Raw genomic sequence first — 25,658 nt, 5'->3', positions numbered from 1 at the left:
AATAAAAACTACTGCTTTGACTATTTTAAATAGGAAATTTCTTCATTGAACCTAATCACATATAAAGTGAGAGAATAAAATATCTACTGTTTGCAATTCAAGCCAGAAAATTTACCAACACATGAGGAAGTTTATAAGGGAATCAAGCAGAGGACTGGAGTCAGAAAGGCATCTACAGAAATATTTTAAGCTCCAATTCACCTAGAAAGAGGCACATTATAGAGGCACCAAGTAGACTAAAGTGACATCTATTTTCAAGTATGAATTAAGAGGCAGTACACATACAACTGTCCCTAAATGTCAGAAAATAAGATGTAAAAACTGCTGAGCTATAGGAAGCTTTTCCGCAATACCTTGATACTCTGATTGTTTTCATACAGCGACATGAGGCAAAACAACAGCACATATTACACTTAAGAAGCAACAATACTTTAAATCATAGTACAAATATTTGCATATAAAAATTTATTGTCATTTTTTTAAAAACATAAACTTGATATACATACAACCTGGACAGCTAATTTATTTGTTGCTTGTGCACAGCTTTCTAGAAAATAGGTGATAGCACAGAATTAAAGGCTGTACCGCATTTTTTCCCATGTAACAAAGTGGATTAATAGCCATGTTCATATAACAAGAATAAAATCACGTGTGCAATGCTCTCTGCAAGTTCTGTGTTTGGCAGCTTACTTTCATATGTCTTAAGCTTTCTAACTTTGGTGAGCTCATAGGTACAGGTTAAAAGTGCATTTATACAATGCATCAGCCCTTAAGTGTAGAGTTTAAAAATCCAGGCCTGGTGCACTGTACGGATATGTAGAAAAATATTGTCATTTTGGTTCATCAAGTTTGTATCTACAGCTATTATCAACTACAAAATAGAAGTAAGAAATAGAAATTATTCTCTGCAAGAAAAGGAAATTGGTAAGGTCAAATTTTGATGAGTTTTCACAAGGACCCTGATTTTCTTAAATGATATCCAAAGACTAAGAGCAAAGGCTCCCAGTTCACTGATCACTGAACTCAAATCTGTTCACTCATCTAGTCCTTGACTCAGTCACCTATGGATGTGCCTTGTGTTAATGGAATTTGTCTCAAGGAAGTTCATGGGGTTATTCACACCAGGCACACACTTAAGTGTTTAAATGTTGTGGTAAACTGAATGCCAACAGCCTTCAGGAAGAGAAACTGCAACAGAAACGTTGCTTCAAAAGTGAGTTTTACCTTAATGAGATGACATTCTTCCAATGGAGTAACTATACTGCGAAATATGGAGAGCTAATTTCTTAGATTTCAGGTTTTGACACACAATGTTAAACCCAGTGTGCTGTTCCTCCTGGAGAATTCTTTAGGCTACAGTGACACAACCAAAACCATTTGACAGGTGAATAATATTTTCCATTTTTAAAGTGCAGATTTTCATTTACAGTGTGACAACATTCCAAAGTAAACATTTCTAGACAATTTCTACCATACAGCCTATTTCTTTCATATATACTCATTCTTACATTGCTTCAATGCAGTCTCTTCTAATACTAAACGCTCAGAGATGAAATTATATAAGCTAAATTGTGTACAGTAATTTAAGGAGAATGTTGTCTAAAACAGAGTTTGTCATTTGTTTCAATCACAAAACGAAGTACTTCATCTGGAAAAACACCAGAACCACAATTATTACCACCACCAGTCTGTAAACCATACCCTTAGAGTGCAAATAAGATACCCACTTCATTTTAGAATCTCTGACATTAAAGAAGGCAGAAAATAAAATTTCAGAGTGGGAAAACATTTTATCAAAAATTGTAATTTTTAAACTGAAATGCATATTTTAGAAATCCATTGTTTCCAATAGAGGCATAACTTCTAAAACTAGTGTTAATGGCTGTTAACTTTGAAAGAAGACCTCAGATATTTTATCTTTACTTTTTGCCCAATATTTCCATGTTGCTTCTAATCAATTTTAGGGAGAAAATTGCATACCAAACATCAAACATGACAAATCCTGTCATTATCAAGAGAGTATTTAAGGTTTCCTCAGCTGTGAGGAAGCTCTCTTCACCAGCTTCTCTTGTTTTCGTGTTGTCTGGGCTTCCTGAATGGCACAACAAACCCTCTGTAAAATACAGTGAAAGCAAAAAACAGTTAAAGCAGGTAGAACTTTTCTTCCATAAGATGATACTAAAACACAGCTAATTCAACAAACACGTAAACACACAGAGGCTGATCTAAGCTGGATACATGGCTCCTGATTCACATGCACAATATTTGTGAACAGAAACAGAAATCCACAAAAGGTAAACGGGTAGTGTTGCACTTGAGAGCAGAAATATGGATTTGTAACGTATTGATAGTAGCAGAAACATTAGCAAAGGGAAGTGCAGTTAGGAAATAATACCAAAAAAAGGTAATTAAACATGAGGAAGTATCCTTCTAGTGTGATCTGTGTGCTTGTGCAATGCTCCAGCTTTGGCCATGACACTAAGATACAAACTAGAATAATTTAAATTGCTTAATTCCAAGTGTGATTTGGATGACATGCTGTAAGAGAAAGCTGAAGGAACATTTTTACACAAGACACAGTAAAGAACCAAGATAGACTCTCCCAGTATATAAAATGCCTCAAAATTATAGCAATTTTTTTCCTTCCCAGTCTAACCCACTCTTTCAGGAGGCTCAATCAATTTAATAGCAGCAATTTGGCCCTGATTCTGATTCCATCTGCTGACTTGCCATTTACTGCAGCTACAATTTCAAGGATGCTTCCATGACACTGTGGATCCAATTGATTTCACATTTGCTATCAGGGAGAACACCTCCTCTCTCACCACCTGATACAACAACTACAGAAACACCCATGGTTTCCTAGGTAAATTTTTCTATTCTTGAAGTTGTCTGGAATTTATCCAAATTGCTGGATCACCTCAGGTAAGTTACCTGCAAGATCCAAACATCCACAGAACAAAGGCTCACTAAATACTCCAGCCTCCCCAGCACCAACAGGAACAAATATTTAGAGATAAATGGTAGAAAAATCACATGTGGGGAGGGAGGAGGGAGGAATCTAAATAAGCCTTTTCATCCAAGGTCCACTTGTCCTGCCTTAGATGATCCTGGAATAATGAGGAGGTATGTGGAATCCTACAGACTACAGGGGGTTTAATACAACCTAGTACTTTAGATATGGGAATTGTTTTCCTTTAATGAGCTTTAACATTCAAACATTAAGACTACGTAGCTTCAACATTAAATTATTATTGCATAAACTCTCTTGAATGCTTTGGACTATCTGGTGTCATCATACTCTCGGTAAAACAAATTTTTCAACACAAAACTATGGTAAATGGTCCCCAGGCACAGCAGCCTGTTCTCTCACAAGTCTCTGAACATTACCATCTTTTTTACATGCTGAGTTTCAACAATTGCCAACAATAACGTAAGAAAGGAAGATTAAAATAATAAAAAAAGAAAAAAGAATATACCCTTGCTGTAGCTTCGTCCCGAAGCTGAACTGTCTTTACACATTCATGACCTGTACTGTCCCTTCTTTGGAACATCTTTTGATCCTGCTGCAGAGAGGAACAAAAATGTGCTTCAGATGACTCACAAAACAAGAATGCAGAATCTGATACTTGAATGGCTTGAATGCCAACTTCAGGTTAGATTTCAACATAGTCTCTGTCCAATCCAACTGTCATATTTTCAAGAAACTTTCAGTAAATCCTGTCCCACAGTCCCTTAGTTAGCAGTTAGAACCATAAATAAGTTAAAAGCATGTATGGACCTCTAATGAGTATTAAATATAAGAAAATTTACATGATCTTCTTACCAAAACACTGATTTTTAAAATATTTCCTTCATAGGAGGGATAGCGTGTAAATTCTTCAAATAAGTAATCCCACTCTGTTGTTAAATGGCCTAAGATTTCCACTTCTTTCACATATATGACTCTCCTGTTCAAGAAAAAAAAAATTCATACTCAATTTCTCCCTGGGACTAGAACTTTACTAGAAAAACTAAACAAAATGAAAGAATTTGTTTAAGAGGGATTATCTATTCAGATTTAAGTCACAGTGGATTCATATTTCCTTAATACATTCTGAGACAAACACTTGGCATTTAAAAGTCATAGATGATGTAAGACATCACCCAGTATGAGCAGGCCAAGAACTGGGATCAGGAGAGGAGTGTACATTTATCCAAGGCTGCAAACAACTCAATTGCCCAATCATCATTCATGGCCTTTGCCAGTGCCTGGGAATCTTGTCCATTTGCAGCCTGAATTCTGAGGTGTGCTGGTCATTATTTAAAAAACACACTGGGAAGCCTCCATGGTGTTATTATGGATGAGCCTCTCCCATCCATTCAGGCAAGGTGCAAACTGGTGACCTGTGTATTGTGGAGATCATAATCCTTTTCATTATCTACATGTAATCAGAAAGTTTTGAGTCCTCAAACTCAGGAATGCCAATATCTTGAACTCTAAAACTTGTCAGATGAGTAAAATAATAATTTTCATGCTGGTACAAAGACTTCAGACTTCACTTAGAATATTCTTGAATTAACAAGATTATAAACAAGTATTATCAAATGGTTAGCTTGACTGCAAACACTTAAAACAACCTAAATTGAAAAATCAAAAACAAAGAGAAAAAAAAAAAAAAAAAGAATATTTCCCTCCACTATGATGAAAAGGACACTGATCTTAGAGTAAATTGTCTTCCCAAACTAGTATCCAGCACTGACATCACAACTAAATTACATTTTCCATTAAGGAAACAAAATAAAACATTTTTAAAAAATCAAGAAGAAAATAGAGAAGGAAAATAGATAAGCAGAGAATAACAATCAGTTTAGACCTAGCCAGATGTCCAATCCCCAGGCTGAAATCATGTCAAGCCCTTAAAAAGCATTCAGAATTTAATACCTGTTGGTAACAATAAGGTTTGATCTTCTGCCTCTTGGAATTGCACAGTGGTGTCGATACACCTCTTTTTCCAACTTTCTGATGTGCAACTTCTGAAACAGAGACAGAAAATACTTATTGGGGCTGTACAAAAACAAACAAGCAAAAATCACAAAATAAAAAAAAAATAATTAAAAAAAAAATAAAAATAAAAATAAAAAAAAAAACCAACCAAGCAAACAAACAAACAAAAAAACCAACTACCAAAACTCACAAATCAAATTGGTGTCTAGAATTCAAAAGCCTTCTGAAAAGTTCCCTCACTGTCAGTTCTTTAAAGCAGGTTCTCACAGTGCTCTCAGTCCTGCAGCTGAGTCACTGAGAAGTCTGCTCTGTTCCACCCCAAGGCAGAACACTGACACTGCTGTATCAGAGTACTTCTTCAGCTTTGATTTCTTTTCTGTGCTAGTAATTGTTTAATAATGTTCATTTTGCTACACCCCATGCTGCAGGCTTCATTCAAGAGTGAAAACCCTGCAAAGGTCATGTATTTTTATAAGGTACATGACTCAGACCTTCAAAAAACTCTCAAGATACAAATTCTCAATGCACCTCAAGATCAGGCTCCTGAAGCACTGGGCAGATATGAGTATTCAATACTCAAAATACAAAGGTGTATGAAAGTGCAGATTAAATTACTCATCATATATTGAATTGACAACTACAATCAAGTGACAACCTACAAATACAGAAAAAGGTTTGAAATAAGGTACTGAAGTGCTCCTAGGAATTTTTTGGCAATTATTCATGATTTTTTTTCAGATTTCCCATTCTGTACATACTCTTGGACTAAAGTATAATGTTTCCTAGAGCATGTCACCAGGATTACAGTATTCCATCAAAAACACAGACCAGCACAGAAGCCAGGCTCACAGTCAGCCCCACATCAAGCTCCCAATAAATCCCACTGGATAAAAGGCAGCAAGACTCACAGGGTGATACCTGAACATATTTGTGGGAAAGGAATACACATCAAAACATCATGCAGAAAAAGATAAAAGTAGGAAATTAATAATATGCTAGCAGTGGGAGCCCAGCCTCAAAGTGGGTATGAGAATCAATCTGTGTCAACTACTGGCTTTCCTAATGTGCAGTAAGTCTTCAAAAAAGACACTTATAAACAATGTTTAATTAGCAAGACAATTATATAAGTATAAAGTCAATGCATATTGGCTTGTAGCCTCCAGGTCAATACAAACACCTTTTTTATTATACAAATGGGCAGCTCCTGTGCAGGACATGGGAATCATAAGGAAGAATGCCTGGATGCAGAATGCACACATTTCAAATCAACCTTTAGCAAATGGATGCCCCAAAATTGGTTTGATATTCTTCAGAGCAAAGGTAGATGATTTTCAGTTCATTTTACAGCTGTTCCTGTGGAATTCAGGCTCTATAACAGTAAATTCCTCAAGTTCTCATTCCTCAATTCTCAAACTAGCAACAATAACTGAAAGAGGAAGGACTAACAATTCAGTATGCTTTTAGTTCTTTCTTGTAAATAGCTATTTCATTTTTATTTCCTTAGATGGACCCATAAAACCATTGAGATGATGACAATAGAGGCTGCACTTGACTCCACAGTTATCTGTCTGTGATTAATAGGTTTAACACTCTGCAGCTTAAGTAACCAAAAATTGAAAGATCAGTTTACATAGTAATTAATTAAAAGAAGGTTTGAGAGGTTTTTTTATATTTGCATTTTATTTTCATATATTCAAAAGTTCAACAAATATCTTAAAGCATCATCATACATCACAACTGACTCCAAAAAATCCTTTAATCTCAAAAGTGGATGAATATTCAAGAGCTGAAATCAACAGTATAGTGTTTTCCTGGACTTGCTCCCTAGTGATGTTATGTTTTGAAATACATTTTAATCCAGCATTTTTCAGCAACCAGAAGCATAGGGTCAACCAACATCTTCTATAAAAAAATATCCCTTTCTGACCATCTTAAAAATTTCTGAAACTGTACAATGTACATGAAAGGAAACAAAGATGCCAGAAAGACTGCTTATCTCAAAGTCTCTTCAAAACATTAGAAGAAACATGGCAGCATAAGACTAAAATGAAAATATGAACTCACATTTTATACCTGAACCTTAGCTGTTTCAAAAACAAGTAAAAAATTGAAGAAATAGAAAACCCACCACCATGTGAAGACTGTAATTCAAAGGCTGAAATCCATATTCTGAATCCTTTTGTTGAATATGAAGAAATTAGACATGCCACATATTTAAACAGATTTATTCATAAGCATGTTTCTCTATTCAAACTCAAAGCTTTGGAGAGAAAGCCTGTTTCTCACAACTTCAGAAACAATCCCAATAGTATTTTTAGATTTTATATGCAATATGTTACCAAAGTAAGAGTTCCCACTGAGGCCTGTGCCTAAAAGATGCAGTATTTCTCAGAGCTATTCTCAATACACCTGATAGATGCCAGCACAATGGTGGTGGCATTATGTAAAAAGGGGATTGCACTTGATGTAAATTACTCCATGATCTGCACACTCTTCAAATTTAGACATCTTTATAAAAGCTGTTATTTTTATGAGCATACTAGAGCACTTTGAAGAAGTTAACTCATCCTTATTTTACATGGAAATGAAAGAACCAATGCAAATTTACACAGCAGAACAGTGAGTGAAGCAGAAATAGAATCTGCAGTTTCCAGCACAGTCTATGCTCTGCCACACAACACTGTCTCACCACCCTGACTCAATTATTCATGAGGTGTTCTGCATTCTTTATAAAGCTCCATGCTTTAACTGGGAAATGAAACAAAGTAATGCCACAGGCATTGAATAATGTATGAGTGACATCATGGCAGCCCCGAGGAGCTGGGTGAGCAACAGCCCCTGGCTGGGCACAGCCCCTGCAAGCACAGGCTCCCACCACCTGCTCAGGCAAACCTCACCTCAAACACTCCTCACACCGTGATTAAAACTCTTGAGAAGTGATTCCCTGGAAAACAATCCTCCTCGAGCTGCCCTATTCCTTTGTTCTCCAGCTATGCTGTGCTTTTATGTCTCACACCACACATGGTGTGCCCTGTGAGCTGAGGTACAGGCTGCACCAGGGCAGAGCTGACTGCCCAGGCTGTGAGCTGCTGAGCACATCCTGCACAGCCCACACTCAGATCCAGCACTTCTGGAACAAGGAGCTGCATGAACAAGTTTGCACAACCGAACTGATCTACTCCACCTGGCTATGATCCCCAGTTTGCACCAAAACTCCCACTTTCCTGTGGAAAAAGTATCTTTTTTTTAAAACCTACGTGTCTGCTCCTCTAAGACAAGCTCTAATGCCTACCTTTCACACAAAAGTAATTAAGTAAAATGTTTTTCCATCCAATCACTGGACAGTATTGAGGCATCTATTCATTAAGGTAACCTTACACGGTTTCCACTCCTATATTTCTTTTCAAGGGACATATGCATTAAGGGTAGTCAAAGTAGATGAGAAGGTGTGGGTTCTGGTTAAATACTTGTAGCATAGGATCAAAATTGGATCCAAAAATAACCAGCACTTGGACCTACTGTCATTAAATTTGTAAATGCACATAGGACTGACTTTGACTCATCTTTTACATTAAATATCCAATCCCATGTAAAGACACTGTCCTGTCTTGCTTTACATTGCTTGCTAACTTAGAAAACAAAGCCTTCCCAACACTGACCTCTAGCACAAAAATCAAGAACAGTTTATTAAACCTCTCCTGCATTCCACTAAGTGACTTTTCAAAGAAACAAACTGTATTTAGTGCACTGTACAGAGGTTTGTATCCACTTCCAATCTACACCTTTAGGAAAAATACAATACTGGATGTGGAGGAAATTCCATAATATCAAATTTTCTGTGTTGATCGTGCTACATTTTCCTTTTTGCTAGATATAAAAAACATAGTTTTAAAAAAAATAAAAAAAATCAACCAAACAATATATAAATAAATAAATAAATAAATAAAAACCCTCACGAAGAAAAAATTTGACCTGCTTAGTATATCACAATTTCATTTAATCCTCTAAAAAAATTCACGAAATATTTTTTTAATATTTTTAAATTGACCATTACATTCTAAAAGGCACTACCAGCAAAGATGGTTCTCTTCAAAGTTTTTTCCCATATGATAGACAAAAAAATTTGCTCTGACAACAGCTTGTTAATCTTAGCTTGCTAATTTCTAAGATGCTGTACTAGTAATGAAATTTATGGCATTGCTTAGTATAGAAATAGATATATATTTATTTTTATATGTGTGTGTGTGTAAACTCCTCTTAACAGCTGAAAGTTTACACTTATTTTTTTATGTTGAAGAGCAAAGCTACTGAAGATTCTGTAAATAAAACCCAGAGTCAACTAAGCTGGCTGTCTGTTTTAACTGAGCAAAGCTCACAAAGAACCAGTAGCAGTAACTTGAAGGCATAGTGGGTCAGCAGATGAGTTGCTGACAGGCCTAAAGCATAGGACAGAAAATGCAAGTACAGGTTTTCTCAGCATTTCTATGAAAACAGTGCTTCTGGGTCATGAAATTGCAAGCATTTTCCCAGAAGTAAATTCCATTCACTATCATTATTTCAAATTTTGCTCAAGATGTTGCTTTGCCCCTCTGTCCACTGCCCTACCTCTAGGAGTGCACCAATAAATAAATGAACTCAGGACCTAACCTACCATGAATCTTTTGTCCAAGTGCCTTCTGTTGCTGCCATTCATGAAGAGCTAAACATCCTCAGAAAAATAAATATACAGGAAACAAACCCTCCCTGTCTCTCCCATCTAATCTTACTGAAGATGGTTATTCCAGTTTGTTTTCTGAGCCTGGACAACATGAAACACCATTTTATTCAATTGCTACACAGGAAAGATAGGCAAGAAGGGGATGGTAAATGCAATCATGCCCTTTATCTAAATACTTAAGGCAGATGAAAAACCGTAACAGAAACAGACAAGAAATATGGAAAATGTTTACTCCATTATTCCAGTTCTTGCTGCATGCCAGGAGAGAAGGAGAAAGAAAAGAAATGTTAGAAATAGAACGCGGAATAAGGATTAAAAGACCATGTACAAGCAAGTAGCAAATATTCAAGTTTTAGTCTTAAAATGTTAATGTAGGCAGTTAATTTACTTTAACATTTTAGCAACAGAATAAGCATTTAAAGATAAGTAATAAGAACACAAAGCCTGAAATACAAATTAACCAGATTCTGACTAACAAGAACTTGAAAACTCATGTTGTTCATGTTCCATATGTTAGGCACATCCACATGAGAAAGCAGGCTAAATGTCCACACAGTGCCTGTAGCTATGACAGATTGCTATTATGAACAACATAAGGAAAAAACCAAACAGTGGTATTTTGAAAATTCATGCAGTTTTTTTAACTGCTGATACAACCAAACAATTCAAGGTCTATTAATCTTTTTAAGAAGTTGCTTAGTCTGTAAACCCACCGCAGCTTTGTTATAAAGACAAAACTTTGGAACTATCGAAATGTTGGGGATTTTTTTTTCACATATTTAAATCTTAATCCTAATAATTCTTAATCCTACTACCTCCGCCCAGAGCATGAGAAGTGACTACAGAACATAAAATGGAGAAACCATATAACAGCAATGCTGCAGTTTCCATTTTGCATTCAGCTTACTCCAGGCACTGGGCCTTCCCTGCTATCCAGGCTTGCTTTATGAAATAAGCTGGGGTAATTTTTACTTCAGATACTGACTGCTACAGATTGATTGCAACTTAACCCTCTATGGAACCCTGCAGGTTAGAGAATTGTAACTGTGTTTCCAACGCAAAACATACCTCAAACAAATCATAGCCCTCAGCTTCCACCCTGTTGTAGGGCCGGATGATGCCGTCTTCACGGATGAGGCGTGGGGGACGGAGATTTGACACCTCTTCAGTTGATTCTGCCACCCTGCCAGAGTGCAACATTATTTTTAGTTAATTCTTAATTATTTCTAAGCTTAATACAATCATGAGTTTCACCAGTACATCTTTAAGAAGTCACCCTTTCACTTGCTACACCATCCCACTTACATACCCTGGGTACCCTGCAGATGTAAATAGTACAGACACACTGATAATAATAATAATAATAATAAAAAAGTTGCACTAGGCATTTAAACAGCTATAGAATAAACTGGAGAAGTTTATTCCCAAATGCAGATAATTTACTAAGGGTTCCCAAGTTGATTAACACACTATCCAAAGGTTCCATTAAAACACAAGCAGCCCCTGATGTGCACTGCTAACCAAATTTCAGGCTGGGAAGTTTTACTCTGAAAATTTCAGTGGTCTGTTTTTCACAGCAAATTTAACTAACAATTCTCCTCAGGGGAAGGAGCAAAATGAAAAAAAAAGGTTAGTTATTGTCTACCTGGACTACAACACTGCAACATGTTCCCCAAAGCAGCAATTTACTCATCATCTTAAAATACCATTGTTAAAATATATTTGCTACTGGACATTTCTCAAGCTCATACATCATTCTGCTTTTTGTATTTAACAAATAATCGTGTGGCACTACTGGAGCACTTTACCACCTGCTGTCCAACACAGGGGGAATACTTCAAAACCTCCTCTTGCACTGTTACCTTTGAATTCCCTGGAAGGTACTGCTTGCCATGTCTACAATGCCTCCCGTGGGGCGGGCTACCACTCCTACAAGCCCCTTTCCAATTCCTTTAAAGAATCCAGCTGCACCTTCTTTTTTAGCCCCTTAAAAAGAATAAAAACAGAAAAATAAATGTTTTCATGATCTACTTAGCCACAGAATTAAACCATTAGTACTACAGGGGAACTGTTTTGTATTGGAAACAGCCCACAGCCATTGATGGCATAGAGTCCTGTTGTACAAAAAGCTGTCTGTGGAAAGTCTCCCAGTGCTGCCTGGTCTGCCCACACATCACTGTTCACTTAACACCTTACTGGCCTCTGAAGGGCCCAGGACTGAGATCTTATCAAGATTCTCCTTCTCACACTTTCAGTCTGGACTACAGGCCAACAGCTGAATTTTTTATAAGTTGACAGTAATAACAAAACATTCTGAAGATACTAAGATGCACAAGTATGATAGAAGTTAACTATTTCTATCTCAAAATTACATGGTTCTGATGATATATAACTATGGAAGAACCAAAGGAGGGTTCAGAAAGCAGGTGTGGTCACCCTCCCAAGAGACAAGCACTACATTATCAAAGTATCACTCAAACGCTACAAAATAATACAGTTACAATTGACTCCCAACATTTAAATCACTGCCACTTGAAGGTTAATAAGAGACATTTTTTATTTTTCAGCTGGTGATTTTTACATTATTATTTTTACTATCTTTATTCTGGCTTCAGACAATAAATTGGGTACTAAAGCAGGCCTAACAAAATATATCAGAGACAACCTCTTCTTAACTCACACAAAGGTTTAAAAGGTGGTAAAGTAAATAACAGATATAAAGATATTTGATGAAATCATCATGTAAATTCACATTTGAATAAGAAATAGAGAAATTTTGCTATACCTTAGCATCATCATACTTGGATTGATATTTCTTAACACTACAAACTAAATTTTAAAGTATTGAGAAACCACTTAAGCAGTGCAGTGCAGCCTTTGTGCTTACCTTCTACTGGTTTAGTGATGATGCCTGTCACACCTCCAACAACACCCTAAAACAAAGACAATTAAGTTCCCAATGAAAAACTGGAATGCTGTCAGTCCAACTGGACAACCTGTTGTCTCACAACCTTATTTTAATATTTTATAATGTAAAGGTCAGTATCAGAAACACCGTTTGCCTGGGGGTTTGGGCTTTGTTTTTTCTCTTCATATTTTTTTAAAAAGTATAACTGAGGGAATGACTTGAATGACATAACTGACTACAAGGTCAAGTAAGGGCCCAGTTACTTTAATTGCCTAACATTTGTGGAACATGAGCAACTATTTATTTATTTATACAATTCACAGGAGAAATCGGTGTTATTTCCTGTTCAAGATCCAGATTCTAACTTCAGTTCCTCAGGTTGACCAGAAACATGACCTCAAACACTATTGATGCACTACACTGAGTCTCCTATAAACCCACTGCCTGTTTGTCTCTTCTGTTTAGTTAATTAACCAACAAAAAGATATCAAACTTTCAATTTTCAAGCACATCGGCACACCAAGCACTCATTTCCAAATCCATACCCTTAAGAGGCCTTTTCCTCCTTTGGCCAGGCTCTCCCCAAAGTCTTTGGGCTGCCGACCCATTTCCTCTCTCCTTTTCTGCTGAAATTCCTCATCCAGAGTAATGGCAGCCAAGCCTTTGCCAACAGTTCCAGTGATCCTGGACACCATCCCTGCTGCCCCACCTGAGGGAACAGAGCAGAGAGCAAAAGTCACTATGCTTTCACAGCTTAAAGAGCAGACAATACACTAGAAGCCAAGTTCACAGCAATTTCCCTTCATATTCACTTTAGATATGATGAATTCACACAGAGCCACACATTGTCCATGAGGAGACTCCAGAATCTGCTCTGATATCCACACGTACAGAAACAGGGAACACTTCCAGCACTTCACTCCATGTCACATAATGGATGAAATAGTGTTTTCTCTAATTACTGTCAAGACACAGCTAAATAAAAATCTAAGCTAACTGTAACAGAACATTTCTCAGGCTTCTCCAGACATTTTAGGACCATTAAAATTATGCTTCTTATTTATCCAGAGGATGTTACTAATTTGGTTATGTATGCAATGTTTCTCACATTGGTTGCTCAGTCTACAAACAGATATTTAAATGGTTTCAGGTAAATTGTGGGTGAATGATCTGTATCACAAACACTGGCAACGGTATGACAACCTTAAATACCCACTGGAAAAATCATGTGGGAATTCAGCAAAAAAGAACATTATGACACATACCCACTGTGTGCCCAAGAAGACTTCTAACACCAATTACAAAGCCTTCAGCAAATTCTTCAGGTCCTTGAACAGCACCCTAAAAATGAAATTTATTAGGAATAGCAGAAAACTACACAATGATGCATCTGTTTCGAGAAAAAACTAGCAATCCCTTTACATTGATGCAATTAAGGCCATCTGAATAGGTTATTTCTTTAAAATTCACATTAAAAAATTACTGCTGCCTGCCTGTTCAGGAGTACAGTAACAAACTATAATCCTACCAGTACAGTCAATCAGCCCTTTATAAATACACATTTAAAGAATCAAGAACTCATACCTGAAATGGCTCATAGAAGAAAGCTTCAACTCCCTCAGACAAACCTCTGATCAAACCAAATGGATTTCCAAGAACATCTAATCCAAGTACAAGAACATACATCTGTTTCAGGAACTAAATGATGAGAGGGAAGAAAAGAAGCAAACAATAAAAGCAGTGTCATGAGCTGTTGTCACACATGTCAGAACCTAAGCCTAGTTCATTTTTAATTTACTACCCCAGTAAGGTATTAAGAGTGCCCAACTAAGTATTTGGTGAAGAAGAATAAAATCTTCAAGACACATACTCAAAATTCACACAAAGGCTTGATTAAATAGGCTTACTTGTTCACTGTAATGTCTAATAACTCTCATCCTCAGTTGATCTCTCTTGTAGAACTGGTATTTGATTTCAAAGAAAGCAAGTCTGAAAGACAAGTAATCATACATTAGTTAAAGACACCCTTCCTCATTCAAACACTTCTCTGCTCTCCTTCAGAGAATCCTGAAGGCTATTGCTTTAAAAGGGATCCCAAATCCCATCTTCCCTCCATTCCTCCCTTTCCCCTAAGGCTGTATAAACTTATACTAGTCAGTCAGCCAGATTCACCATGGATCCAGTTAAGTGTACAGCAGCTTTAGTCAAAGTATTAAACAAAAAACCCCAAACAAACAACCCCAACCAATTTTATTCACTTACTTGAAAATAAGATCATCCACATCTGTTAGAGTGGCTCCAATACTTTTCAACAGCAAATTCAGAGAATGGATGGCTATCATCTGTTCCCCCTTATCTGATGCTTCTCCACCAGAAGCCAGAGACAAACTCAAATGCAACTGTCAAGGCAGAATTAGTGAAACAAGACAAATCAAGACCAAATTAAAGCCAAACCAGACCGGACAGGTCGTGTGGTGCCCATGTAAACAATTCAGTGATGAAAGCTGAGGAAAGCTATCATTTCATCTACTGATGATTTTTCTTGCCTTGCTCCAAAAAAATTTAACTGCTTCAAAAGAGACATGAAGATAATCCCATGAAAGAGTATTTTAATACAATTTATCATACGTTACTTTATCCAATATTTCACCTGGCTTTCAACACTATAATACCCATTGATTCTTCCCACTTAGTTATACTTAAAAGTCTGTTTGTACTCTTGGGCAACAGAGGAAGTTTTCCAACAAAGTATTAAATTCTAGAGAATGTAAAATCCCCACCAGGGATGCATTTACTGTAATGAATTAATTGGATGCTTTATTAACCTCTCAATAATCTCTCTATTGCATACCTTAATTGGAGAAATATGGAAATGTTCAAAGAAGCTGAGCATTGACAGGTCTGTCAGGGAAGACTCCATTAGCTCGGTATTAAGTGCATCCACATCTTGCTGAATTAATTTAGACTGGTTTAATATTAAAAAAAAATAAGTTAATCTCATCCACATATGTAACACAACTATTCATATTTTATCTAAATAAGTTTTTTTATATATATAAATAAACAGCAGAAAAAATAATCATGGTTAACTACAGTTAACTAACTAGTTAAATACGAGTGTACTAATGACACCAGAGATAGCAAAAAAACCCCAAACAACCCATAACAAACACAAAATTTCTGGATGTTTTTTCCATTTTATATTATATTGATAGTCACTTAAATTCCTCAATCACAATCACAAAAGTCAGTTTCTCTCATACATTACCCTTTGTCTTTCATCTTCTGGGTCTGTAGATGGAGTGAAAAGTTCACTAAGTGCTCCTAAAAATCCTTGATCAATTTTCAGAGCCATTTCCTGGATAAGAACCATGAAGTACCTAAAATGGGAAAAAAAGTGTATACTTGTATAAATTTAACTTAAATACTACATGCTTAGCCTACACAAGTGAAGTCTTGCTACACAATGTCACGTACTAAGATTTACAATCCACAATATCAATTGTCAATTCATAGTTAAAAATGTTTATTGGCTAGCACTGCACAACAGACACACAACTCTGGTAATGTAATTCAGGAAGGAAATAATTCTGATTATTAAAGAATTTGCATAACATTCTCTTCACGTGGTCAGTCCTCACTTTCTAAAAGTAAGTTCCTTTTTGAATGATGTTTTTTACTGGAGATATTTAAAAACTCAATCTGAAGTCAAAAGTGATTTGGATAGGAGAACAAACTTTAGAACAAAGTTCCCTTCTAAAATACATTACATCTCTAAAATCAAATTATAATACACTGTTACACTCACTTGAATTGCAGGACTTGGCTGTATTCATTGAATCTGGTGATGATGCTGATGTCAATGAAGGGTTTCGGTTCTAAAGAGAAAAAAACACTTAAATGGCCAAGCTCCTGCTTTCAAGGCTGAATAAATCTGATATTACTATAGGCTTTCTCTTACCTGAATCCAAAGCAATCGACTTGGGAGGGGCTACAGGGTGAAACACAACAGGAAACATCGATCCTGGTAACTGATTATCAACCTAAAAGATTATTGTATAATTACAGGAATATTTTAATGACATGATAATCAAACACAGTTCCCATTTTAGAAGGCTTGAGTAACTTGTTTATAAATTGTGCTCAAGAGGAATGTCCTACTTATTTAGGTGCAAGGAGGAAAGAGCAAAAGGATTACTCTGATATTATTGTAGAATGTTACTCATTCAGGGATAAAAGGTCAGATGGTTCAAGTGCTGCACAAAGGATGCTTGGAGAGGTTCATACCCACAAAGACTCACTCACAAGGTGTGCAGCTGATGGCACACATTGACTGTATAGTGAAAACAACCTTCAGGCAAAAGTAAAAACAAAATGAAAGATAAAAGGAAAGAGCAAAGTTCCCCACTAACTGGTCAGAAAAAGCACCAGGCTTCCCAGTGAAGGGCATCAAATGGAGATGAAGATGGCAACAGTGATGAGTCAACATCATTTCCCTCCAGCACTGAACACTTCTCACTAGTACCTGCTAAAGTGCTCTACTGGCAAATTTAGCCACACTATTAGCACTGACTAGACTGTGCTGATCTGCTGCAAGTGTTACACAGTAATTCAGTGTTAATATTACATGTAGATACATTACAGCATACCCTTTAGCATATTTAAATGTCTGTTCTCTACTTCCCATTAGACAGGCGTTTTTTGTAAAGGACTCTAGACCCCTAGATATACTCTGTAAAATAATGTTACACTTCTGTGTAAAAAATACAGTAAATTCTAAAAAAGGTTGAAGTCTGTTTTAAAACACCAAAACACAGCTCTTTAGAAATCAACTCTCCATCATAGCACCCTGTTTTACATCAGCACACAGTTTTGTGGAATTCTTTCCAGACTACTTGCAAAATCCAGGGATCAGAGTTCTGCACTACTTTTCCATCACAGCATCCCTGCTACTCTGATGTAGTGAACAAAGCACCACATGCATAAAATCTGGAGACACTTCTTCACATAAATGAATAAAATCCAAGCCTTCATGTGTCTGTTTAGCTTTGAAACCAGAGGAAGGCTGGTACCTGCAGCCAGTACAGCTGAGCCCGTAAGCTCCTCTGGTGAGGCGACTGCTTGAATTCAACCTGAATTCCTGACAGGAAGTTCCGGCGGATGCTGCACCTGACGGGAAGACGCATTTCCATTGGAGACTTGCTAAAATTCACCTGCAAATACAGGAAAGCAAAGCTAAGATTCATTTTAATTTGGGAAACAATAAAATGGTACATTACTAGTTAACAGACTAGCAAATAAACCCTGTGTTCTTCCTTATTGTCAGATCACAAGGCTACTGAGTTTCTCCATCTAATTAACTGCATGGAAAGTAGTGAAAACCACCAGTTAGTCTGACAAGGACATTTCATTGCAGCTTTGGTTGTCCCAAACAGGAACCTCTGTGTCATCTAAGTAGCTATTTCTTCATGAGTTAGATATTACACTGGCATAAATAAAGATATTTATATGTAGCTGACTACTTTCCCAACTGATGTTTGTCCCCTGATGCTGAAACTTTGAAGTTATGAGAAGCAGAAGCATAAAGCTCTTCTTTATTGAGAGTGAAATGTAATGACCTACAGATAAAAGATTTGATACTATGTACTATAAATGCACTACTGCAGTGGTCAAAACTCAAGTATTCAAAGAGCTGAGGGTATATACATGTTTTTCAAATGAAAGGATGATATATGAAACAAGCCTGACTAAAGTACTATAAAATTATTGAATTGGATTTAGCCATTTGAATACATTCTTTATGCATGGAATATGGGTATGCATAATTAATGTCTGAAAAAGCTCAGGTAAGTGGATTAGTTTCAAGAGTCCTTGAACACTGCGGACTCCTTTACCATATCAAGTAATGGGAACTGCACCTTACTTAGAAGCTAAAACCAAAATTTCTGTGAAGAACCTAGGGTATATACCACAAATGCAGGTTCACAACTAACATGCAGACACCAAGCAATCTTTTCTACCACACAAAAGAAAAATCCTTTGAAATTCTTGCTTCATAATACAAGCCTGGATAATACCTCAGTACTGCCGCAGTATCACCACAAGATAAAACCATTCTAGTGTGTAAAATGTGTAACTATTTAAATAAAAATCTCGCCTCTTGTTTCTGTTTCTCTTCACACAGCATTTATCCCAACTTAGCAAACCAGCAATCTGTTTTAACTGTTGCACTTGTTCTCCAAGCATTTAAACACTGAAGTTCAATACAAACCTCAGTATTGCTGTCCAGTTTATGCCAACCAGGACCTTGGAAAGCACTCTTGGAGAGATACTTTTGATATGCCTGTTCCAACAGGATTATTTGCTTTTGATTAAATGGTTTCCATTTTTGCCTTGGTTTCCGTTCCCAAACAACATCAGAACTGCAAGACAAATAACAAAGTTAACAATTTCAGAGTACCTATACCTTTCTTATGCCTGCAAATCATGTAAAAGGCATTCTTCTAATTTCTCAGGCTCAAAAATCCCAATTGTGTCTTTTTTTAATATAACCTAAAAAAAGAAGGCAGTTAATTCCTATTGATTCTAATTCAAAAACAGAAGTAAATGCAAAACTTAATTTTAATGTAAAAAGTTCCACTTAATTTAACTTGAAACATATCCCCTTCAACACTATTGCTAAAATTATAATACGCTGCCAAATTTTGATTATTCAAAGGAATATATACACTTTCATGTGCAATACCTAGTAATTCCTATGTAAGAGATTTCTTTTTTATTTTCATTATTAACTAGAGAAAGTCCAAGACTGTGGATTGACAAGTTGATTTCCTGATCAGGTTGCTCCAGCTCCTCTGCTTGTCGTGCTTTGGAAACCAAGGCCACATCATCTGTGAAAAGCAGTACTCGCTGGCGCCCATCCAGGAAAGACACCCAGTGGATCTGAATATTTGCATTGTAAGCAAACTGGCCACAGTCATCCTGTATCAGGGGAAAAAAAAGCATATTACATGAGTAAATCCCTGATGTTGCTCTATGTTTATAAGCAAGTTTGCAGATAAATACAAACCAAAACTCAGTATTTTTCCTGTTTGCTCATTTCAATGCATTGTCCTGACCTGGTTGCACCTTACACTCTAACACTGGAAAGAAGATGGAGATTGGGATATTTTTTTCCCCTTTTATAAACTAAATATTCCAGCAATATTTGTGGTTTAGAATAATACTGGAAATCATTAGGAAACAAAGGTCTTCAGAGCAAAGCAAAATGCTTGGAATCTTCACAATGGCAGAGGAAAGCAATAAATCATATACCATGAAACAGCAAAAGCAGACAACTTTACTGAAATCTCTGCTCTTCAAAAGCAGATACTCCTTATTTTTTAATTTGTAAGGCAAAATTGAGGTAATTAAATCTCTTTTCTCAAAAGCCCCAAAGAATCATGAATGTAACCATAATTATATGGCAAGGAATTTTGTTTTAAACTAAAACTATTTTTAAATGTGAAAAATTGGAAGTGCTTACACAGTAAAGCACACTGTAACTGATTCTGTCTGAATTCAGGTGTGTGAAATTAAAACCATTTCCAGCACAACTGAAACTCAAGTTTGCTTTCCTGTCCCTTCTTTTAGCTACTAATATTTTTCAGTTTTGTTACCTCTGTGCTACTCAACAGAAAAACCAAGCCATTTCTGAAGAATTCATTTTAGTGTAAGGTGCAAGTGGGCAGCTAATTAAAGACAGACACACTGGACTTTATTTAATTGATACATCTAAAATCTTGCTTCTTGACAGTAGCTATAAATCTCCTACAGGATGAGATAGATGCAAAGTTACTGAGGAAGCTTTCTCTCTATAGTTTTAACTTTGGAATAGTCCTAAATTGGTTCAGTATTTACTTCTCCCCTTACAAAATTTACCTTAAGTAGGTCATGTTCACCAAAATTTTGAGAGTAGCCCCAAGTCAGTATTCTCGGTTTGGCTGGATCTGTCCAGGCAAAGAGGCATACTTGCCTTGGTTTCAACTCCATTTCCTCTTGTAATCCACTGCAGGTTAAAAGAAAAGGAGAAAATAACAACATTCACTGGTTAAAAGTACTGATGGAAATGGTGCAAGCAAACCCCAGTACTAAACACTCCACCTCTCCCACAGTGAGGCATGAAGGGCCTGAGCCATTCACCCCAGACAGGTCCACCTATAGGTTCATCAGCCCTTGGTGATGTTTAACCAGAATATCCCCTGGTTAAATAAGCAATGGTGAGTTGCTTCTTTCACATACCTCTGTTTATATCTGAGAGAGTCCCATGGGGTGTGGTTAACAATCAGAGCTGGGGCAGCTCCCTCGTGGTAATCTGTGAAGCTGATCATAGTGGAATGCTCCGAGACATTCACATCTACCAGCAAGCCCCCATTCTGAGAGGAATAGACAAGGCCCAGCATTTGTTCTATGCATTAATTCAAGTTAGAACTTTGATAAGCATTATATCCAAAGACTTTACTGAACGTGGTAACATTCCCTAATGCTAGGCTAGGCTGAGTTCTGAAATTAAAATGTTCTTCATTTGAGTCAAATTCATTTAACCATGAACTGTGTGTCTCGAACATGTAATAGCTTATCAAGAAATCCTAAAATAAAAGGTATATTTTGTTAACTATTTAAACAAACTGAAGGCACCCAAGACATACCCTCTGCAAAAAGCCCAGATGTCAGAGATGCAGTATACCATTGTAACTTTATAGCAATAGAGCTGTTCAGTTTCCTAGAAGCTTGTCACAAATAAATCAATTTGACTACACAGCTATGAAAACATTAACAACACAGTAAACTTGTTTCATAACTTTTTTCATGCAACAGAACTGAATGAAGGGCAGTGTACCCATAACTTAAGGCACAAGGTTTTGATTTTGATGCTTTCATTGAGCCAAGCTACCATAGAGCTAAAATGGAGAATTAACAACAGGCTACACAGTCAGTCTCACCAATTCTTCCAGTTTCAGCAGAGTACCATTATCCTGGGTTTTAAAGAGGAATGGTTTGGATGACCTTTCATAGCCAACTACTCTTACACAAAGTTCACCAGATGAGGTTTCAGGCCAAAATGGAAGACACTGTAAGACAAGAAATACACATGACTTTAACACTTCATTATGTTCAATATGGTAACCCAGCAGTAAAACAAACAGGTTTGTGGGACTATTTCAAATTCCTTAGCTCTTATCCAAGCTCTTATCTTATCTCCTGATGAACATATCTACATCTATTGAGTTACTCAAACTGAAGGACTTGATGAATGTACCAGCACATACAACCTGTAATATTCAAGTTCCCTTGGGATGTGAAATATCCATGTCATGCCACCAGAAGAGACAGCTTCCATAAGAGAAATGCTCTTCCCTTAAGTGACACCTAAACACCAGTTGTTTGCCTATAATGATATCAAAAGGAAAAAAAGCATCACCTCTGAAGCTGAGATATAATTCCATCTATTAGTTGGAAGAGAACCATCAGGACCAATTTCTCCAACTTCAAGTTCCAGAGAAGATTTGTTTGCTATTGTGTAGAATGGAGTGAAGGTAACTATCCTGGTAAGGTTGAAACTGCTCATTTTGATGCTAACTCCAACCTGTTGAACAAAGAGAATTTGAGCAAATAATCAACAACAAACTAAGAAGAAAAGTCAGGATGGAAAAAATAGAAAAGCCAATATCAGTGTAATTACAAAACCTAACACACAACACTCCTGCTCTGTCCACCTGAAGCACCAAACATGCAGTAAAATCAGCAGATTATGCAACACAACTAACACAAGAGTAAACTGACAGGCTTAGCAGTAACATTTTGCAGCTGTAGCTTTTGTGGGGAAAATCCACCAGAAATGCCTCTAGAGTAAGTCATGACAACTTAAAATTACCATTATCATCAGAAAACAGTTAAAGAGTACATGAAAACACAGCTCCTCACATCTATTTACTCTGCTCAGTTGTGGAAATGTAGTCTTGAATTAGGAGTGCAAATCTAAACACTTGCAAACTGTGAACAATCATCTCCACTATGCACGTTCATCATTCTGTTTTCAAACAGCCAAGTACTACACAATTGTAGAAAAGAAGTCAAAGCAAAAGAACCCAAAGAGAGCTTCACAAATCACTGAGAAAAGATCTTACCAGATAGTCCATGGTATTAGCTGAACACTTGACACATCCATAGCTTCCTACAGTATCAAGGGAAAAGCTACTGGACCAAGCACTAGTTGAAACACAGAGTTGGATCTGCACACAAAAAACATCAACAGGCAAAGTAATTCAGTAAACTCATTTCCATTCTGTAGGTAATGCATTATGGAGTGCAATTATATCACATAGAGCAATCTAAAGACACTGCAATGCTTTTAACACCTTCCATAAATTAGGACAATCTAATAATGTAGTATCGCTATCCATATTCTGATTTATTAATCTGTGATCGAGTTCTGGGAAAGACATAGTAAAAGGTACCAAAGCAGAGTAGTCCTCACTGACTAATGCTCAGGACAGCACACATCAATGGGAAAAATGCCCACAACTTTGTGATGTGTTGTGGTTTGAAAACAAAACGAGTGAGAGGCTCCAAGTCAGAGATATAATTTAATGAGAAGAAAGGTAAAAAGGTAAAAATAAAATAAAATAAATGCAATAACACAAAGAATCACTGACAGGGTCAGAATACAACCTGAGCAGGATGGTGGAAGCAGTCCAGGTGAAGTGCTCTTCCTGAAGCAGTGATCCTGTAGAGAGATCTGGGAGCTCTGGTCCTCTGGGAATCCAGTGGGTAAGTGCCCATTGCAGTGTCTCACGTACCAGCTTATATCCAGGTGAGAATGCTTGGCTCCTCCCCCTTGGCAGAGCACCTCACAATAGCATGAGAAGTGTGAAATGGGTCCTTGATGGCCCATTAACAGAGATAACCCCTGGAGGGAGTTACCTGTGACTCATGGGCCATTAGCAGGAGACACTCCAGAAGTCATTAGCAGAAAAACACCCCAAAGGCGTTAATGGGCCATTAGCAGAAAAAGGCAGGGGGCTTGGGAAAACCCTAGCCCACCTGGTTTCAACAGTTCATGAAGATGGTGATAGAATAAATACTTTGTGTACATCCTACACTGCAACCCAGGACATAATCCACCCCTTATTCTATTACCATCTACATCATATCCAAATCAATACATTCTTACAAAGATATGCATACACATAGAGAATAAAATGTTACACACTGTTCTCACTTAAAATTAGATCTCCCTGTGGTACACAATGGGTTTCCCCATCTTTTTGCATTACCCACCAAGTGTGACCAGGTCCTTGAGCAAAGACAATCCCACGGATGGGTCTGCCTTTTCCTGAGGCGGGATTAATCCAAACAGTCTTCCCTAAAATGCCTTTCATATGCACTGCAGGGACTTTATCTCCATCCACTGTGTGCAAGGGTTCAGACTGGGCAGGACCACCTCGATTAATAGACCCTCGGGTGTTGACCATCCAAGTAGCTTTGGCTAAGTTCATTTCCCAATTCTTGAAGGTTCCCCCGCCAAGTGCTTTCAGGGTAGTCTTTAGTAGTCCATTGCACCGTTCAACTTTTCCGGCAGCTGGTGCGTGATAAGGAATGTGATATATCCATTCAATACCATGTTCTCTAGCCCAGGTGTTTATAAGGCTGTTTTTGAAATGGGTCCCATTGTCTGACTCAATTCTCTCAGGGGTGCCGTGTCTCCACAGGACTTGTTTTTCCAGGCCCAGGATGGTGTTCCGGGCAGTGGCATGAGGCACAGGGTAGGTGGGGACATGGCAGTGATCTTGTTTATTATCTCTGTGGGGATTTGGCGACGTCCATCTTGCCACTTGACTCCCAGGAACTGGATTTCTTGAGCCGGCCCTTTAACCTTACTTTGTTTAATGGCAAAACCAGCTTTCAACAGAATTTTGATAATCTTCCCTCCTTTCTCAAAGACCTCCCCTGGGGTGTTTCCCCATACGATGATGTCGTCGATGTACTGCAGATGTTCTGGAGCCTCACCTTTCTCCAGTGCGGCCTGGATCAGCCCATGGCAGATGGTGGGGCTGTGTTTCCACCCCTGGGGCAGTCGGTTCCAGGTGTACTGCACGCCCCTCCAGGTGAAAGCAAACTGGGGCCTGCATTGTGCTGCCAAAGGAATGGAGAAGAAGGCATTGGCAATGTCAATGGTCGCATACCACTTTGCTGCCTTGGACTCCAGCTCATATTGAAGCTCTAACATGTCTGGCACAGCAGCGCTCAGTGGTGGTGTGACTTCATTCAGAGCCCGGTAATCCACCGTCAGTCTCCATTCTCCACTGGACTTACGCACAGGCCATATTGGGCTGTTGAAAGGTGAATGAGTCTTACTGACTACCCCTTGGCTCTCCAGTTTACGAATCATCTCATGTATGGGAATCACAGAGTCTCTGTCAGTGCGGTATTGGCGGCGGTGTACTGTTGTTGTGGCAGTTGGTACCTGTTGTTCTTCGACTCTGAGCAGTCCCACAGCAGAGGGGTCATCTGAGAGACCAGGCAAAGTATTCAACTGTCTGATGTTTTCTTTCTCAACTGCAGCTATTCCAAAAGCCCAACGATATCCTTTCGGGTCTTTAAAATATCCATTCCTGAGATAGTCTATGCCGAGAATGCATGGGGCCTCTGGACCAGTTGCGATGGGGTGTTTCTGCCACTCGTTCCCAGTTAAACTCACTTCAGCCTCTAATACAGTCAGTTCCTGGGACCCTCCTGTCACCCCAGAAATAGAGATGGATTCTGTTCCTACATACCTTGATGGCATCATGGTACATTGGGCCCCAGTGTCAACCAACGCCGTATATTCTTGTGGGTCAGATGTGCCAGGCCATCGGATCCACACAGTCCAGTAGATCCGATTATCCCTTTCCTCTTCCTGGCTAGAGGCAGGGCACCCCTATTCCTGGTCATGGCATACATTGATCTCCTCCTGTACATATGTTTCTGAGGTCCCTTCCAGAGGATCAGTCATATCATCATTCCTG

At 37.8% G+C, this 25,658-nt stretch overlaps 1 protein-coding gene across 1 annotated transcript in view; it reads right to left on the bottom strand.

Moving 5' to 3' along the window:
• Window positions 1–459: 459 nt before the first annotated feature.
• The window catches only part of VPS13C (vacuolar protein sorting 13 homolog C), a 78,975-nt gene continuing 53,776 nt past the window's right edge, over window positions 460–25,658 (bottom strand). The window contains exons 60-83 of the mRNA XM_083871025.1: window positions 22,779–22,883; window positions 22,073–22,237; window positions 21,594–21,722; window positions 20,893–21,026; window positions 20,533–20,659; window positions 19,358–19,593; window positions 18,884–19,034; window positions 17,685–17,825; window positions 16,574–16,655; window positions 16,421–16,490; window positions 15,881–15,992; window positions 15,464–15,577; window positions 14,875–15,011; window positions 14,520–14,601; window positions 14,197–14,310; window positions 13,878–13,953; window positions 13,158–13,321; window positions 12,592–12,637; window positions 11,567–11,690; window positions 10,773–10,887; window positions 4,925–5,016; window positions 3,827–3,950; window positions 3,480–3,566; window positions 460–2,113 (exon numbers count right to left, since the gene is read on the bottom strand). Coding sequence (XP_083727151.1) covers window positions 2,024–2,113; window positions 3,480–3,566; window positions 3,827–3,950; window positions 4,925–5,016; window positions 10,773–10,887; window positions 11,567–11,690; window positions 12,592–12,637; window positions 13,158–13,321; window positions 13,878–13,953; window positions 14,197–14,310; window positions 14,520–14,601; window positions 14,875–15,011; window positions 15,464–15,577; window positions 15,881–15,992; window positions 16,421–16,490; window positions 16,574–16,655; window positions 17,685–17,825; window positions 18,884–19,034; window positions 19,358–19,593; window positions 20,533–20,659; window positions 20,893–21,026; window positions 21,594–21,722; window positions 22,073–22,237; window positions 22,779–22,883 — 2,817 coding nt within the window. The 3' untranslated portion in view covers window positions 460–2,023. The remainder of the gene's footprint in view (window positions 2,114–3,479; window positions 3,567–3,826; window positions 3,951–4,924; window positions 5,017–10,772; window positions 10,888–11,566; window positions 11,691–12,591; window positions 12,638–13,157; window positions 13,322–13,877; window positions 13,954–14,196; window positions 14,311–14,519; window positions 14,602–14,874; window positions 15,012–15,463; window positions 15,578–15,880; window positions 15,993–16,420; window positions 16,491–16,573; window positions 16,656–17,684; window positions 17,826–18,883; window positions 19,035–19,357; window positions 19,594–20,532; window positions 20,660–20,892; window positions 21,027–21,593; window positions 21,723–22,072; window positions 22,238–22,778; window positions 22,884–25,658) is intronic.

The sequence above is a fragment of the Zosterops lateralis genome (genome assembly GCF_965231275.1).
Source record: "Zosterops lateralis genome assembly, chromosome: 13".
NCBI lineage: Eukaryota > Metazoa > Chordata > Aves > Passeriformes > Zosteropidae > Zosterops > Zosterops lateralis.
The sequence above is the reverse complement of the archived record's forward strand: the minus strand, read 5'-3'. Positions and strand labels throughout refer to the sequence as shown.